This window comes from Opisthocomus hoazin, chromosome 14 (assembly GCF_030867145.1).
Source record: "Opisthocomus hoazin isolate bOpiHoa1 chromosome 14, bOpiHoa1.hap1, whole genome shotgun sequence".
Taxonomy (NCBI): Eukaryota; Metazoa; Chordata; class Aves; order Opisthocomiformes; family Opisthocomidae; genus Opisthocomus; species Opisthocomus hoazin.
Window position 1 is genome coordinate 22061728 of NC_134427.1, and position 19335 is coordinate 22081062.

Consider the following 19335-nt stretch of genomic DNA (forward strand, 5'->3'; position numbering starts at 1 on the left):
CTCCTGAAAGCTTTGGATCAGCTCCTGCTTTGTGCTCTGTGTCACTCGTGTACGCATTGCAAGATCTGAAAGTACATTCTCTCTTGATATGCCACAGATTACTGGAAGCTCCTTAAATTAAAGCCCTGAACCTTCAGTGCAGGATGTATTTCTGAGCCGTATTACCTGTGGTTGTACAACAGGGGTAACAGTGCAACACTGGTCAGACTTCCAGCATCTTGTTTTAATAGCATGAAAACTAGGAAAAATTGTTTGTTGGAGCGTAAATTTCTTCTCTGGCTTTTGTATGTTGTAGATAGGGGATAAATGTTGGCATGTCTGCTTATGGATATTTACGATATTTCATCTCTCCTTTTTCTTAAGACAGTGACAAGGAGAACAATGACACTGTGTGTCCTTTTATTCCTCAAGTGTGTGGTGGTTTTGTTTGTTTTTGTTGTTTGTTTGGTTTGGTGTAATAATACATTGAAGATCAGCCTGGGGAAATATCCCTATAGGTGAAGCGGCACCAAAATAAAACAAGCTGATACAGGAGATCTGAATAAAACCCCTTGCTATAGGGTCAGCTGGGAGTGACAGTGCTGTGCCAGTTCTGCTTCACAGGAGCATCTCATATTTTTGTTCAATTTTCCATTTGACTACTGAAGGAGCAGCCAAAGATTCAGGCCATGAAAGGTGTTCAGGCCTGGTTCAATCAAACCAACTGGTGAAATCACGGCTGTTTCTCATAACACCTATTCAGCACACCCTGTTCATGCTATCGGGAACTTCTTGGAGGTAAACCAATTTACACTGAGACCCTGACCTAATGCCAGATTTCCCTGTTTGTCAGCCCACCCCGTGGGGTTCAGCTGCTGAGCTACAGTGTTCTGTAGTCTCGTGTTAGCAGGGTTTGTACATCAGGTCCTCACATGTCGCAAGTAGGAAAATGAATAAAATCAAGTTCAAAATCTGTAGCTCCCTGTGTGTAGGAACTAGAAAGATGTATTCACTTGAGAATAAATTTGTAATGTTTTGCAGAGAACGTCAGTTTTATTTTGTTTCCTAGTTACGTAATCATTGAACAGTCTTTGCCTGAAAGAACAGAAGTAAAAGTTAAATGGGATGAATGTCCCGTGCTTCTTCATTATTGGAACAAGTATGACTAGTAAAATGTCTCAAACCACAGTGACACACAGTTCTTCATCATAATTAATGCAAAATAATTGTAATCAGGACATTATGATGATGTTTGAGTGGAGTTTTCAAATATTCTTTTACATTGTAGTCAGCTCTTGGGTTCTTCTTTGCCATGGCCTGGTTGCAAAGGTCAGTCAGCAAGAAGTGTTTATAAATGGCCAAAATCTGTTCAAATACTAAAAAGCAAGATAATAGATCTGAGGAAAATCTGCTTTAAGGGAGGAACTTCAAGAATGGTGGCATGTCCTGGATCAATAACATTATATACAGGGTTGAGTGAATATACCCCAGACTGAACTGACTACTTCAGTTCCAGCTGTAAATCCGGGGAGTAGCTGTCAGCATCTGTGGCAGAAGCTGTGGGGAAGAAGACTAACACAAGATTGCAGGGTTCTTTAGTGCCTGAAATTCTTGACATCAACACTCAAATGAGTCTAACAGCAAGGGAATTGTATTTCAGCATTTCTCATCGTTTACATCTCTGTTGGTACAATTTCCTAGCTGTTTTATATGAAATGGTCCAAGCTGTTGTGTGACAGATTTTGGAGTCTGTCTTGTGAGAAAGCAGATAGTTCAGCTGAAGTGTAGACAAAGGGACTCTTTCCCTTTAGATGTGTGTTGAAGTGGCTGAGATTAAATCTTACACATATTAAAAAAAAAAAGACAAGTCAGTTATTCAGTTCTCTTTGTAGATTTTCAATCATGAAGACTTAAAGATTTTAACATCTTTTTCTCAAAAAAATTCAGCACACATTCATTTGCCTTCTGCGAGTCTTTTTTAAAGGACTTTTTCTCTTACAGATACCAACACAGCTAAAAATAAGCTATCCCATCCATGCTCTTTCATCTAAAAAAAACTACAGAAGTCTTAGCAATTTAATAAATCCATAACCAGAAACTTTTCCAGTAAAGAAGGATGATAATTTATCTGTCTTGTGAATATGAGTGCCTCATCTTTAGTAGTGCCTACTCTGAACTGATCAAACTTGACGTTGTACGAATTTTTGTAGTTTCTACACATTTTCTCAGCTCTGTAAGACACATGAACCAGTGATGACAGATTGAGATGATTTTGCAAATGTATACACATTTTTATCTGTGTGGCAAACAAAAATAATTGAAGTATGAAGTGTCATTATTACATTTGCAATCTTTCCGTGAGCAAGTTATAGTCACCAGTAAATATAAATATTGAAGATGTGTTAAAATTTCATTGACTATCTTTGCAATCCCTTTCATCCCTCATTAAAATAGATTCCTAACAAGCATTCATTGCAGGCATATGTGAGAATCAGCTTCTAGTTGTCTGGGAAATATTTTTCTTTCAATTTCGTACTAGAAATATTTCATGTGATGCTTCTTGTCACTTTATGGGACTTAGATTTTAAAATAAAAGTACAATACTAAGGAGTTCTTCCTTTTATGGGAGTTTTTCTTTATCTGGAATATATCTTGCGCTCATTTCCTCACAAGTATATAACCATGCTGGAAAAAGAACACTTTCTTTTAGGGCTTTGTCATCCCGTGCCAAAAATTCTAGTGTGGAGCTTTATGTATAAGACTTGGTTTTGCCAACCTGATTCCAATTGTCTTCCTACAATATCATTTTCATAATGACATCTTGATGATGGTGAAACAAATTAAGCAGCTGCAAAAATGCCTGAGACTTCCCTAGAAGCCTGCTAACAGCCTGCTATGGCCTCAGAAAAAAGCGGGGGCAGATGGGGACAGGGATGGGCTCTGCTGTGGCTCTTTGTCCTGCTTGTCTTGCTTTGGAACAGTAGCACTGCTCAAGTGTGATTTCACCTTCTGTCTCTTCAGCTTGGAACTCTTTTAGACTAAAAGGCTTTTGGTGGTTCATTGCTTTTGTGATAGCCCTCAGGCATTTCAACTTCCCTGTGCATCAAAAGTAACAGTATTCTGAAAGCTTCGTTTGCACCTGTGCCGAAGGCCACCTGTGCCATGGACTGACTGTCCTTGGTCTAGCTCTTCCCAACCTCCTAAACTTTACTGTCCCTGGTCTTTTTTGTTTGGTTGTTTTTTTTGTGTGTTCTTTTGGTTTCGGTTTTCTTTTTGTGTGTGAATACAGATTATGTATTAAACATAGATTACTTGCTTGAAATATCAGCATAGATCAGGAGAGAAGCTTTTAGCTATTAGTAATAACCAAAAATATACCTGATCCCTCCAGAGCAGCAGCTAAGACCTAACCCAACCCAAACAGAGTAACTGGGGATGGTGAGGTGATACCTGAAGTGCGGGAATGTAAACACCAGCAAATACTCTCCCATGAAATGCAGCCTAGAAAGTGTTTCTTCCCAGATTTCAGGCTCCCATTGAAGAGCCTTCAAAAACAAAGGGAGGGTCTTGAATCCGTCTTGGGATTTACACTGTCCTTTGGTGGACATTTTTCATATATTTTGACATAATTTGTACTGTGCTTGCAAAATGATTTGCAGCCTTTATCTGCCTTTAAAGCAAATGAAGTCGGCTCCCTACACAGTCATTTGGTTTGAGTTTCCTAAACCCCCAAATACATGACAGGGAACTAGAGTAATGAAATGGTCTAACAGTCATCTTTGTTTTGATGTCTTTATTCATCTTCCAGTTGTGATCTTTGCCATATACTTTAGAGAACGTGGTGGTCTCCCCTGAGCCAGTAACAACACTAGCAAGAAGATCTAGGAACTGATTTACACGCTTCCCTCAGCTTGCTTTTTCCATGTTTATGCTGGCAGTTTCAAAGACAGAAATAACTGCAGAGATAGTTTTGTGTTCACTTTTTGGAGGTGCAGATCTGCTCCTTGGGTGCTGATCAGATACTTGCCATTAGGTTGTTGGTCTTCCCTTATTTGAGTTTACAAAATACAGACGGGCAGAGATGGAGTTTAAGTTTCTTTGTTAGTAGTGTTCTGCTGCATAACAGGGATACTATTTACTTTGGGGATAACAGGGTCCATCCCTATCAGAGCTTTGTAAATCTCACTTAAACCTTTCTCAGTTGTTTTGTGTTAGTAGTGGCATGCTGTGGTGGTATCTTTCTGTTTTTAGGAGAACGATATTCTACAGAACAAAATCAAACGTATTCGTTATCAAGACAAGAATATTTGATACATATTGGAAGACAGAAAAATAGTCATTGCCTTATAAAGGACTCTATAATCTTCCCCTATGTGTCCGTCTTGTTGTGCTCTGTCTGAAACAGCATGCGCCTGAGAACACTGTCATATTTTTAAATGTTGTTTGAAAAGAAAAGAACAATAAAATCCTGTGGAAACTTGATACAGTCTGTGACAAACAGCAAGCAGCCCTTAGCCAGGGTCTCACCGACCATCCCTAGCTTGCGGAGATGGGCGTGGGAGGACTTGGACTGAAAATGAAACAGGGTCTCTAGAGAAAATTTCAAAGCCCTTTACAAGCTAATGGGCTTCTTTTCTTGTTTTCTGATGTATGACAGACTAAACGTTCTCGTTAATGTTGTCTTGATATTGAATACCCTATACTGTTCTGGTTTTGTACAATGTCCCTTAAACCTCTGTTGTGCTATACATTCACATATATACACAAGTCCACTACAGAATTTTCCATAGAGATCCCCACGAACTAAAAAGCTTTAGCTACCACTTGCTCATAAATATGTTGGCATGAATGTGTTTTTAGGTTTGGGTTTTGTTTGTTTACTTGTTTTTGTAGTTTATTTGCTGGCCTCTCACTTTCGCACAGTCCAACAGGAACATTGGTCTGGTACTGTTTGTGTGTACTCTCTTCTGAACCACTCTGTAAGTACTTTTTACTCTCCTTGGCAAGCACTGAGAAACTGCTGCCATCAGTTGAAGTTGAAGGCCCTGCTATTGGCAAAGGAGGATCAACATGGAAGGAAATAACCAGCTGAGGAAATAGTTGGGAGATGTTTCTGGTTTTCACTTTAGATGACATCCCTTCTCCTGTGGCACTGTTGCTGAGCACTTTGCATGGAAACAGAAACAGTGAATTTTCTGAAGGGCAAATTGTCGACTATATCTGAGAGAATCAAGTGGTCTGACTCTACACTAATCCAGGTATCAGTGCAGCTCAGTCTGTTAGGTGTCAGGGGGACTTAACTAAATCCTTGATGCAAGCAAAATTTATTAGTGTCACAGTACCAAGGTTCTGCTGCTTTTGCATAGATTTTCAAGCTAGCATGAGCACTCACTTTTCCTTTTCAGGTCTTTTCCCCTTATATCAGATTGGAATAGGGGAGCATGAACAGGGTTTGCATACTCTGCTCCATTTCTCTTTTTAAGTACTGACTACTCAGTAGTTAATGTTTAAAAATACTGTTCTTTATTGAATGGGGTTAAAACAGGAAAAAAAAAATGGGCATTAGTCTTGCTTAAATGAAAAACTGCCTGACACCTAAATACTAACTGAAGTCTTAGGAAGTAGGTGATTGTTCCTTGTGCCACTCTTGGGATAATGTTAGGGAGGAAGGAACTACTTAGCGTGATTTACGGCAGTATTACATTGCATTTTGGCTTAAAGAGCTGTGGTTTGCTTGGTAAAATTTGTTCTTGGGTAGATCTGGAATCTAGTTTTCTGTCTTTATCAACTGGGGATATTCTTTGTGCCCTTGACTCATGTATGTAGGCTATCAGAGGCACAGAGTAGAGAACTGCAAATTCGGTGCTTCTCTGGTTGAGTGAAGGTTCCCTTAAGGAGGTTTGATGCAGCGGTGTAGGACCTGGCACCAGTAAGAAGCGAGTACTTGCTCACAAAACAGAGAGAAGCAATGCATCATGGCCAGCTCCAAAACTGTCCTTAGCATCATGTGGAGAAGAGCACATATTTTCTTCTCAATTCCTGGCTTTTCCTTTCTGGAAGGAAATAGTGATACAAATGGAAGGAATGAAGATGAAGACGACTTCAGTTTTTCTTTGCAGTCTTTTGGTGTGTCCCGTTTATTACAAAATCCGGAAGGCACCTGGGATGTCACAAATTCAAAGATTAGCATCAAAGCAAAACAGTGTTGCATCAGCACAGACAAAAGTACCATTCAGCAGTGGAGGGATGGTGTGTCAATAGGTGTCAGTGCGATGGTCCGATCCATTTAGGAGTCATCACGACAGTAGGGGGAATTATTGATGTAACCTCCAGTGCAGCTTGGAGTTCAGAAACAATCCACCAGATAGACAAGAAGTCATTTGTCATGTTCAGATTTTAGTCTAGCTATTTTAGTGCTTGGGTGGATAACGTTTTGGCTTCAGTCCACCATCCTGTCCTTCTTTCATGGGGTTGTAAAGTCGTGTCGCACTTCTATCTTGACATCGTGTCATGAGGGTGGTTTGTTGCTTGTTTCAGAAGCTTTGGGGAAAGAGAGGAAAGTAATTCTATACATCCCAGATCTTTTAGTAGACATGCTTAAGGAAGCCCATTACCTTAATCTACCGCATTCATGATTCTCACCCCCTTCCACCTGCTCTCCTTGCCTTACCCCTGCTTGTCTTTGTAGTTCTGCTCTGTGCTAAGATGACTTGTGACATTCTAGCTTGGGGCGTAAACAGAGGAAGACAGGATTTGAAAAATATACATGAATAAAAGGTCAAAACTCTCCCAGGAAAGAATAAAGTTCTTGTGTTTTTTTTTTCTTTAATGCATAGTTATGAAAAGCAAATTAACCTTTGGGTTTTTGAGGGATTCACTGTGACAATGGTCCAGCTTAAAAATAAACAACAGCTACTCCAAGCGGAGTGTCCAAAGATGCCCAGGTATATTCTGTTGGCCCTGAGGATCACCGAGTGTGTAGTCCTGGCTTTAAATGTCATGCTAATATTGCTCATCCACAGCAGCCTGGAAGGGCAGCAGGCACAGGCCTACGTATGGGAGTTGCAGGGCTAATTTTTTTTTAGTTCAGTGGGAAAACAAGGACTTCATTATGCTGTTGGTCTCTTGGTCTCTTTGATGTTACCTGCTGTCAGATTTTAATTTTTCTTCAGCAAAGTTACAGTGGAAGAAAGGAAGACAAAAGAGAAAAACTATAAATCACAAGGTTTTCACAGTAACAACTGTGAAAATAAACATTTGTGGAAAAAGGAGAGAGACTCTTATCATATCTGACTCAGTCAAGTAACAGCGTGCTACTGACAGATGCGTGGTCCTCTTTGCCTCACATGACCTGGAGGAAATAAAATTCCCATTTCATTTGCAAAGGAGAAGACTGTTGTCTTAGGTTTTGAAAAACTTTCTACAATGATTTTAGAAATTTGATTTGATTTTGGAGACTTGCCCTTCCAGAGGATTATGGTAAGAACGCGACCCTGAAAGAAGTTCAGGGAAAGGGACAGTTCACAATTAATGTAGTGGACATGATTAGCTAATGACTAGTATCACTATTTAGGTGTGATGGATGGATAAATTACAGTATGAGAGAACACTGAGTACTATTTGTGTATATGTGACAAGTGGAGTAGCATTAAGAAAAAATAAAAGGCAGAAGCGTATATATGAAGCCATGAGATAAAATTGCCTGTAAATATTCTTAGAGTAGCCAACTTATGCGTAATTGTACACAAGAAGAATGCCATTTATATTACTTCTGTGTGTCAGACCAGTGTTCCCACATCTTTTGTTTTGATGCAGACAAAAAAGTCATTAACTATTAGCCACTTTACATATGCCTCCTGGAGCTCTGCTGAGGCTCAGGGTAAATCGCTAACCTCACCGCTAACTAATCACTGATATTTTGAAAGGCTAGACCTGTGTGGCGTGGAGGTTTCATGTGGGTGATTTGAGTGCATAGACAAATATAACTTGCATGCAGGGAGGCTGTATGAGAATGAAACAATGAGTCAGAATTGATCGTAGGATAATTCAGATGGAAAAGGACCTCAGGAGGTCTGTAGTCAACCTTCCTGCACAGAGCAGGGTCTGGTCCTGTTTGGGCAACCTGTTCCACTTCTTGACTGTTGTTGTGGAGAAAAAGCTTCCTCTGTATGTCCACATCTGCATCTCTTGTTTCCAGTTGTCTCTTCTTCCTGCCATGCACCACTGTGAAGAGTTTGGCTCCTCCTTCTTGACAGCCTCATTGCAGGTATGTGGGGGCTGCTGTTGGGTCCCCCTGAAGCTGTCCTTTCTCCAGGTTGGACAACCCAGCTCCTATAGCCTCTACTCACAGAGCAAGTGCTCTGAGTCCTGACCATCTTGGTGGCCCTCTGCTGAACTCAGTCTGGTTATCAGGATCCTGCTGGTGCTGGTGGGGGATGCAGTGTTCTAGATGTAGTCAAATGAGTGCTAGAGAGGGGTAATCGCTTCCCCTGGCCGTGCTCACATTAATGCAGGCCAGGATGCTGCTGGTGTTCCTTGCTGCCATGGCACACGGCTGGTTCATTCAGCTTATGCCTACCAAGACCCACAGGGCCCTTCCAGCAGAGCTGGTCCCCAGCCAGTCAGTCCCCAGCATGTGGTACTTCAAGGGTTTCATCCTTCCCAAGTGCAGGTTTTATCCTTGTTGAATTTCAAAATGTTCTTAATGTCACTCTTAATATTTGAAATAGTTCGGGTTTTTTTTAACTTCATTTGGATGGGTCAGATACTACTCTGAGTGAAATCACTGAATGGAGTAAACCACTTGTATAGCTACAGTTTGCCCTAGAAAGTATGCAAGTGATAGATGTAATCCTTTAGTATCATTACCATGGATTTAGACAAGAGCAGTAGACATATATTCCTACCCTTTCTAGGACAGGTGGAATTGCACTTTAATCACTTGCCATTAAAGGAAGACAAACAGTTGTGTTTCCCTGCATTGGGTTACATGCATTACTTATTTTTCACAGCATGTTGTAAGTTCTCATTTGAACTAAAGCTGCTTGTGTACGCTCAGCGGCCAGTGAAGGGCTGGCAGACTAACTCCACCTCTTTGTCTCTTCTGCGGTCAACCCACACTCTGAAGAAAAATCTCTGGACCTAGAAGGTGCACAGCTTAAACCACAGAGGAAATATTTCTTCTTTACTGGGTATTAATTCTTCTTAGTGAAGAACAGGCTCGATTCAGACCCAGCGGATTCCGTGTAGGTCATGCATTCAGACTAAGTATCATCGGTGACAAATGCATAGGAAGAATATGAGAGGCTCTCCTCACTAATTTCATGACCTCGACGTTTGGCATTTGCTGTTATGACAGCTTATATTTCAAAATACCCTTCAGTCCTATTGCTTCCTGGGAGCAACAGCCCTGTCTTAAAGGCCACTTAGAGAAATATGGAATAGGAATATTTAGAAGCCGTGTTACTCTGCCTTTGTAGTTTTGTAAATACGGAGTAAGTATTCACTGACTCTGCTGTGAGGAAAGGAACAGAGAGGTCTCGCTTTGTGCATCTGTGCAGATGAGGAAAGATGAAGTGAAGCGCCAGAATGATTTCCTGCTTTCTGTTTCCAAAGTCCCTGTAGAAGGAAGTAGTTTGTACAGAAAGTTTCTCCTCTCTAAGTTTCAATGAATATTAACTCATCAGGCTGTAATAACAGTTGTGATTCATCATAACTGAATTCAGTACTGTTCAAAATAATGGTTACATTTATGGCCCTTGTAGGGCTTAATCTTCTTTCTGTGCAGAGCAAGTTCATTACTGCGCAGTCAGTCGGGGGTACTCAGTGGGCCGCAGCAGCCAGGCGACAGCAGTGATAAAATGGGTACTGAGATCTTGGGGAAGTCCAGGGCTACTTCGTAGGTTTTGAGCCAAAATTATTATCTACTGCTTATGGGACTCGCTGTATACAAAGCATATAAAAATAACAGTATTTGCCACTCTTGCAGAGGCTTTGCACTTTACAAACCCTCATAAGTTAAGCTTCATTATGGGAGGAAAGAAAAAGGAGACGACTAGAAATCAGCTGGATTCTATTCTCAGCTTTCTTATGTGAGCACCACAAAATCTGTATATCTTTCTCTTGCTAGTCCCTGTTTTCTTCTTGGTTTTTTATCACCTCAAACTACTAAGTTTCAGTACTTTGATGTTTTCTGGTCTTGCATCTCTAGATGCTGCTGCTGTAAAACCCAAAATCTTTCACGTCATGTATACCAAAAGTAAGGAACAGAGACATTTTATACCCTGGCCAAGCCTTAAGAGAAAAGCTTCTATTTCTTGATTCCTGTTGTTGTACTTTTTTCCCCAAAATTTTTTGCCAAGGCATGCCATAACGGTACCTTCCACAAGTATAGCTCAAGCTGTATGTGATTAATAATTCACATTTTGTGCTAAAAGCAAATCAGAGTTAATGTTGTATATTTTCCTTCCACCATTTAATACATTAGTTTCCCCAGAAAGGAGACTCTCTATTGCCTAGCATGCAATGACTCATGCGTTATATAAGTAATGGAATCACTTTATAGTTTACAGAGAAGAATGTTCTTGCTCATTATGTGGATGAAAGGAGACTGCTGCATTTCAAATGACATGTATAATTTAGTCATTTATTTCTAGGACTGTGTGGAACAGGGAGTGAAGAGCAGCTAAAATGTTTGAAGTGACTCGAGAGCTTCATAGTTTCTATTGTGACTAGCAAAATACACAGACCAACAACTTTTAAGACTGTGCTAATGGAAGAATGGCTCTGAACCTCTAACACACTTTGTTTTTTCCTAATAACAGTATTTATTTTAAGGCATAAGTAGAAACTAGTATTTGTCAGTCTGCAAGAATCTGCAAAGATCTCATATTTTTTCTGCCAGTAGTTACCTGCTGTGCCACCGAAATGGAAAGAGGAATGGGAAATAGTATTTGAGAAAGATTAGCTAGCTGGTAAGAAAAATGGCATGCCTGCTGCACTTGACTACTGTTGGGAGATTTTTTTCCTCAGCCTGCTGAATTTTAGACCTTAACTACAAAATAAGAGAATGAAATATTCTGTATTTCAGCAGTGCAGAGTTTATTCAAGTGAGATTTCAATAACGTCATCGTGGCTGTGTACTGGGAAATATTTATTTAATCGTATGTTTTTTAGAGTATTATGGTGGGCTAAATGAAACACGATTTCAGGAATTTTGCTACTGTGTTCTGCAAATTATCTTCACAGACTTATGTACGTATATGCTTTGGTGAACATGGGTCTTATTCAGAATGCAGAATTCTGATTCTGTCTTCTGTCTCAGTCCCATTTATTTATTTTAAAGTTAACGATACGGCAGTCTCTAGCTGCCACCAAGAACAGTCCATGAAACACAGATTCGTGCGTTTCTCCAGCAAATTGGGCCAACATTCCCTGAGATCTGTGAATCTTTTAAGCAAATGCAGTGGTTAGATACCTCTGAGCAATGGCAGTGTGGCAGGCTTATGTCCTAAGTTTTGAACCCCCTGCAGAAATTAATATGAGCTCTACGCCTTGTAAAAAACCTCTCAAAACTATTACATTATTTATTTATAATCTGCTTCAAGGACAACACTTTTCAGGCCAAGAGATGACACAAAGCAGCCCTGGGCTGTATAAATATAGAATCTTTTTATTTTTTTGGTTAATAGATACAGTACAATTTTTGACTACATAAGAAAGCATGGTTTTCAGTGCATACATCCTTCAGACAGGAACAGGGCAGACAAACATTCCTTAGAGTTTTGAGTATTACATGGCACTTAGTTTATTTTCTTTAAGTCCCTAGTTACTGGGTTTCCCCAGTTTTCGTTAGCTGCTTTGACAACTCAAGGGCTAAGGAGAAAATGAATTGAGAAGGGTGTGCTGGCTCTTGTGGCACAGGATTATCAGGCAGGAGGATGGGACACTGCACTAGTCTGCCTGTAACCATGGCCCTTACAGCATCATATTTGCTTGGGGTCCCCAATGACCCAGTCCAGCAAGTTTTCTGTGTTAACACAGTATGAAAACAACACATGTCAAACCAACAAGCCAGTGCTTGGGCTGGACACTTACATAGTCACCTAGGCAGTGACTGGCTCTTGACAGGGTCAAATCCAGAAGTCCTCCCTGAATTTTACTTGCATAAGATGGTGCTGGTGTTATTACTGTGGCAAAATTCTTTTTGTTTTTGTGACATAGTATAAAACCAGGAAGATGGATCCCAGTGTTTGGCCGTTACTATTTGCAGGGAGGGACAAGAGAGTTATTGCTACTGTCTCTATTTTCCATTCACTTCATGATAAGAAAAAACATTATAGGCTGATGTCTGAGTGTCATACTGATCCTGGCTAAGTCCTGTGTTCAGGAAAACCCAATAATGCTTCATCTTGTTACGTAGCTATTTGCTAGTGATGTTTCCCTGCAAACATTTCCTGGTGTTGTCCAGTTGGTGCTGATGGGAGCCAGAGACCATTGACCCGAGACCACACCTTTACAGCTGGAATAGGGCCACCTCAAGTCTCTAGAGAAAGACAAGACATGACAAGGCAGTGCCAACGCTCAGGGTGAAGGGTCATAGAGAAAAGAAGTCATGAACTGTTGACTGGCCAGCTACACCCTTATGTGCCGACTAGCATTCCTACAGTGTACAAGAGCGTAAATACAACGAGAGAAGTGCCTGGGTGCTCTAGGTTATTTGCCAAGCAGGCTAACTGAGGAGTAGTTTTTGTATTAGTGGGATGTCTTAAGCAGGGCAGTTCATGCCTGCAGGCAGCCCTAAATCTTCAGCAGTGGGTTCAAATTTCAGTGGTTTTGTTTGAGACTATTACTTAGACTTTAGGTTTTTATCTGACTTTGCTTGACATCCCGAGTAGATGGTGTGGGCCCAGCATCCTGGTTAGGACCCCCTTCTTGTGAGGATGACTTGGAAGAAGCTAAGAGAAACCTCATTGTTTGAGAAAGGACTAGAAGAAGGATGAGATTCACATGGGTAGTCACCAACCTTTGTTTTGCTCCAGATATCAGTATTGAAAAATCAATAGATTTAAAAGCTTCTCTCATTCAGTGAAGGATACAGAGAGGCTTCCAGACAAACTAATATAAACTAGTTTTCCTTGCCTATATTAGAAAAAAATGATGTGAAAAAAGCCTGCTTTAGATTATCTAGTTCAGCCTCTGCAAGCACAGAGCATAGTGGACTGAAAGGAGTCCTATGCCTGACCTTATTCAAAAGACAGAGAAAAGCAATCCAGAGGGACTGTGAAGAGCAAATATCAAGAAACAGATGAAAAGTAGAGAAAAGAGGAGATAGGAAACCAGACTGTTAAAACCCTGCCCGAACAATAACATGCAGGTGAAGGCACTTATCCTTGGACACCTGTGTGGCAGGTGGTTGTTGGAGAGAAGACAACACATTTCTGTGGTGAGCTCTGATTCTCTGGGGTTACAAGAGGACAAAAGCAGTAGGAATAAGCACCATTAAAGAAAACAAAAGTAGGTGTTAATACCAGATACTGTTGAGCTCAGTCAGGTTAGATAAAGCAGCTGGCTGATAGGAGTTGAGTAAGAATCCCTGAGAAGTCTGAAAAAATAATAAACATCACATCATTTGTACAATTTGACCCCTTCTGATCCTCTAGCCAATAGACTTGGTAGCCTTCAGTTAAAACGGAGGCAGTGGAAACTCCTCGCCTTCACCATGAGCTGCATGGTGACACTTCCAGGAATGAGCTAAGCCAGCCAGATTCCTCCAGATCCCTGTTTCCCAACTGAAACTAAATAATGTGGAGAAGTGAGAGCCAGAGATACTTGCAGCCAAGAGAACTGCTATGAAGTGGCACTAGCAGGGTACTGTAAACCAGAGCCTGGCCTGCAAGCATTAGTGAAATGTTTAGTAACAATACTTAACTCTGTTATGTCTGGATATCTCTTTCTGTTTTGACTAAAATGTTACAAATTTTACCATCTAAATGAATCGCTATATTTGTTTCTACTGGGTAAACTATATACATCATTGTAAGAAAAGAACAATAATTAAATTAAGGGAGGAGAGAAAAGGACAAACAAAATATTAGTAAATAAAATAGAAGACATATGTTCAATAATACTTTTCAGGAAACACTTTTGCTTGTTACACATACTATAAGGAGGAAAAAAATCTTCTGCTCAAAATAAACATTGGAAACACAGCTGCCCAAACTTCAGTCCCTTGCCATTTCCAGAGCGCGTGAAGGCCGCTGTCGCGGGGTCGGGGGTATCTGTGCTTTCTGAAGAAATGGCTGTCTGTACTGCCCGAGGTGGCTGTTGATTTTGCCACTGCAGAGGAGTCCCCAGGTCAGTTTTCAGGGGACTGAAACCAGTGTTTTAAACTGTCGTGATGACTTGAGCCTGTGCTGTTTCCACATCATCTCACGTGATGCAGAAAGGCTGACGTGTGCTACTGAGAGCCAGAAAAGGGACCTGGCCACCAGCGCTCCGTTACAGTGCCCGCTTGGTCCCGCTCGGGAAACGTGCTTCGTGTTGCTCTGGTCTCGGAGAAACCTCTACCCTTTGTCCTTGAGAAAGTGGAAAGGTGATGTACTCGGCTCTCTTCAGAAGCAGACAGTTCACACAGCAGTGTTTCCCATTCCTTTTCAAAACAGAGAGCATACTTGCAGGGTGTTTTCGCTACAGGTACTGATTTAAAAGTTTCTAAGCCAAGTTTTTTAAACGTTGTCATTTTCTTACCCTACAGAACAAGGCACGACAACAAACCATCTCACACTGATGCTGTTAACAGTAGAGCCAAACAAACTGTCTGCGCTTTTTTTTCTTTTTTGCCAGGTGAATAAGTTATTTCCAAAAGGAGTGACTGATTATTTGATCAGAGCTATAGTGAATTTACTGTTTGATGAAAAACTGATCCAGTGAGCTTTCTAGGGCTCATCAGATGAATTCTTTCCCAGTAGTTTCTTCTGTTCTATGACCAGCTCTACTTAATACATATGTACTAAAATACAAAGAAGTGCAAAAATGACCATAAAGCAACTACAGCCCCCAGCTATCTAGCAGGTCCGCTATGAGTAAGGGGCTCGCCAGTCACTGCAGGCGATTTCCTTAACGCATCGATGCTGAAGTCAAGGAGAGCGAGAAGTGCAGTTCCCGAGAGCCCAGCCTTCAGATGCTGTAGCATTCACAGTTAACGGGGTATGGGGTTTGGAGATTTGTTTCCCCCTTTGATAATACCTGAGGCTTGTTTGTCTTTACTTCAATGCAACCAACTGTAACCGATCATCCAGAAACGTTTTCTGCACTGCTGCCAGGGTCTTTAGCAAGGTAATAGAATTGCTTTGCAAGTGTTGAATTTTCTTTCTTTAGTTTGTAGTCATGAAGAAAAATTCTTTTTCTCTGAAGAAGTCAAATCAGTGTCAAGTTTAAGAAGAAAAGGAAAGGGTTGTGTGGACCTTGGAAGTAACTGCGCAGAGTCATTTGTAGATCTGGGTTTATAACTCGGGAGGTTAAAGCCTTGGCTGTCAATGAACATCTTTCTCAGCCTTGCTTTTTCTCCTTGCAACCTAGATACTTTATCCCTTCCTAGATTTCTAAAATCAACTCTGATTGTAACATAGCACATTAAATGACAAGGATTATTTGCTTGTTTCTGAAGTTGTTGTACAGATACATGGGGTGTGCATGGGACCTGGGCATACATACTTGCAGACCAACAGTCCCTGCCACACACAGCTTCTGGGCAGGGGGCAACGCGCTTTGAACTGCTCAAACGTGAGGGTTTGTGATCTGTTTAGGGTTAGGCTGCAAAAAAAGCTTTGAAGTGCCATGAACCCGTGAAGGGTTTAGATGCAGAGGGCAATGCATACCATACCAATATTTACCTTGGCAAAACAATCAGAGACAAATATGCGTCACGTGCTTACAGTTTAGCACAGGCTAGTAGTCCCAGGATCAAACCGTTGGGCATCTGCTACAGAAGCCAAAGGAAAGGCGCTTTTTTTTTCTTTTTAGTAAATAGCCTGTGTGCAGAAAGGAAACATAAAAATGCTGCTACCCTGCTGGCCTCAAGGGTGTGTGTGCGTTTATCAGTAACTCTCATGTTGTTAAGAGTATTGTAAGCACAGCCACACGAACACGTGCGTGTGCGCTGGGGAATTCTGACTATATGAGCTTAAGAGGGTGCTTATTTAAGGCAGTGATTTTTGCCTTGCAATCATTACAGATGCATCTGCATCAAGGCTCCCTATTGCATGTATGCTAAATAAATTGCTGTTTGAACAAGGAGAAAACACAAGGAAACAGATTTAACCCCGTTGTGTTCCCTCATGGCCCAAAAGACCCGCCTGCCTCTTGGTACATGAGTACGATCTGCTTTCTCTGAGCCATGTCATTTTTAGGAGTGTATGCTACAGGCAGTAGAAATTATTAAATCACTAATTGTAACCAAAATATTTTGGATTTCAAAATATTTCAGAAATATTTATGGAAGGTGAGATACCAAGTTCAGAATGATGTTTCAGTTTTGGATTTTCTCCAAAAGCAAAACATTAGTGTGCATGGCTGTGTTCGACTGATTCCGTACAGCATCGTGCTAACCAATCCCTGCAGGATGTCTGCAGGACCAGCAGAATGAATCTTGTTTTCACAGCTAGCTTGACATGACTCTTGGTGACTCTTATGCAATAAAATGTGAATGAAGGAACTTGTAAATCTGCAAATGCCACTGAACAGTCCCAGCTAGGGGAGGAAGCAGCTCTGGGTTACAGCTCCTATTTAGGAATCCGATAGACAGAATTTTAATTTACTGCATACGTTGCAATAGGCCTTTAAAGATAGCAAAGGAGATGCTCTTAATATGTTTCTCTTCACATCAGAGATGTGCCAGAAGAAACATATGAACCCCTGTCCTGTCAGATTTTTTCCCTTCCCTTTTCACCTAGCCTCTTTATCCAGGTGGGGAGGCATGTGAGAATCTAGCATGGCTGAGAGGGGCAAGATGCCCTGCGCTGGGTTGGGCTGATTACACTGGCGGGGCCGAGTAGTGAACGACGGAGTTGTAATCCGGAGGTGGGCTGTGGCATTCCAGGTTTGGATCCATAGGCAGGAGAATGGAATCTTCCAGTGTGAAGTCCATGGTGTCCTCTTCTACCTGTACTGCTGGCTGGTATTTGACAGCCTCACGCTCGTGATCGGATAATATGGATTCTTTGCTCTTGCTAACAGCTCTCCGCCTGTTGAGAACAAATGGGATAATATATTGACCCTGTCTGCATAAGGTTTTGTCTCTGTGTAATTAATGGTGAAAATTATTTAACAGAAAAAAATATATAAAGCATTTCAATTTACCTTTGCAGTAAGACAGTGACATTTTACAGATTGGATAAGGAAACTGAATTAGATATTTCAAATAAATTGGGGCTTTAAAAGTAGATTTAGGACTAAATCCAGGAGTCCTGTAGCCCTGTCTTCTTAGCTTACTGCATTTCAGTGCACTATATATATCTTAGTTATAAATGCACCTGTCCTGTACATACAATAATATTTTCTCTCATTGTTCTGACACAGGTCAGTAAAAATTTGACTTTTCTGAAAGCAGAACTGAAGGCTATGACTTTTCTTTGAGTATAATAAAGGATGAAATAATGAATAATCTATGATAGACTCCAATTTAAAATGATACTGAAAGCAAGAATGTGCGTTGAACACACTCTTGCAGTGTAGGGCAGAATCTCTCTTATATTTTCTAGCCCTTTAAAATTACTGAGCCGTACGCTAGTGAAGGACAGCGCTTTTCAACGTTACAACTGCTGGCCTGTAACTGATGCTATTAAAGAGAGCCAGCTTTCATTTTCTGCTGTCTTCTCTTATTATAGGTGATGAAGGTGGTGGGAGAGAATCAACTTGCATCACATGGAGCAACCTCAATGTTAAAAGTAGGAGAACCCTGGAGAGGATTTGTACTGCAAGGTGACCTTCAGGAAGAGCAAGTGGTGTGGAGGAAACAAACAAAAGGTACTTTCTGTCGTAGGCTGCCTTTAAAAATAATGTTTTGTTAAGCCTGGGTTCTTCCATCTGAGGAATTCATTGGAAGAGGTCTGGATAATTGAGGGTTGGTTCTCAAAAGCATCCCAGTGTGAGAATGGCTTTTGAACTTCTCTGTTTAGCTTAGGGACCCTTGAATGTGCATCTCTTTGGGATAAGCCTCACTCACAGACTGATTATGGCATTGCTCGTCTCGGTTCAGAATGGTTTGTGAATGCGCCTGGGACAACTTAAAATCAGGCAGTGCTCAAGGACTTTGTGTGTGTATTTCATCTGTGTTTAAAGGAGCATAAAGCTACATTCTAATGACCCTAAACCAAATCCAAGTAATCAACACTTCATTGAATAATCGTATAATTCATTACACTTATATTATCTGTATAGCTGCAGTGCTTACACCCCCAACAGTTGATTGTGGATTCAGAGTGTGGTGCTTTAGACAGAAAGCAAAGCCAGTTCCAGGAGCTGAGAGACAGATACTGTAATTGGAGGAAGGGGAGCAAAAATCACGAATAGTAAAAGTAGTAGATCCGAGACACCAACTGTGTGCGCTGTCATGTTTTTGTGATGGTGCAGCAGAGAGATCTGCTGCAGGCATAGGAGCAGGCTGATGCTTGGCATGACAGAATTGTAGCATACAGTAGGCCCAGCTCCCTTCAACTATGAAAGGGTAAATATGTCCTACAAGATTATGCTACTCGGACTTTAGAAGTTGTGTTATCTTGCCTCTGAATCTGCAACCTGTCAAAAGCTTCAGTTTTCCCACAAGCTGCAGATATTCTCAGTCTGGCTGACAGAACTAGTGTCAATACCTTCACTTCAATTTTATTCTCATTCTGGAAAGGTCATGAGTGTGCAGTGCCTTGGCCAGAGTAGAACTCTGGCTTATGATCTGTGCGCAACCATGTTGAACAGCCTGTGGTGTCCATCTGTAAATTGTCTATCCCTGTAGTTCTCTTCTTGGGGGAGCATGTGGTGTCGGTGATACTCTGTGTATCATAGCCCATGAAGCCAGTCATTCGAAGCCAGGAGCTGAGATGTTCAGCCAAAATTCAGACATAACAAACAGCCGCAACTCTGATCAGCTGCAGTGGGAGATTGGCTGCTTTGTACTTGGCCTGGGTTTAGTGTGCTGTGGTGGCTTTCCACGGCATGTTTGCCTCTTCAGCTTTGTCTCTAGGAAGTGAACCTGCGACCCCTGAGTTGTAAGAGCCAGCCCACCATGTCTTGTACGTCTAGAATAAACTCGGGTTCTGCGACTTCTAAAATGCAGAGGCAGAGATTATAGATTAAAGCTAATGT

The 19335-nt window shown here is 41.2% G+C and overlaps 1 protein-coding gene across 3 annotated transcripts in view; it reads right to left on the reverse strand.

The window, feature by feature from the left end:
- Positions 1-11630: 11630 nt before the first annotated feature.
- The window catches only part of LOC104338506 (vascular endothelial growth factor receptor kdr-like), a 142222-nt gene continuing 134517 nt past the window's right edge, over positions 11631-19335 (reverse strand). For all 3 annotated transcript variants that reach the window (XM_075435195.1, XM_075435196.1, XM_075435194.1), the window contains exon 30: positions 11631-17222. In XM_075435195.1, the coding sequence (XP_075291310.1) occupies positions 17012-17222 (211 nt within the window). In that variant the 3' untranslated portion in view covers positions 11631-17011. The remainder of the gene's footprint in view (positions 17223-19335) is intronic.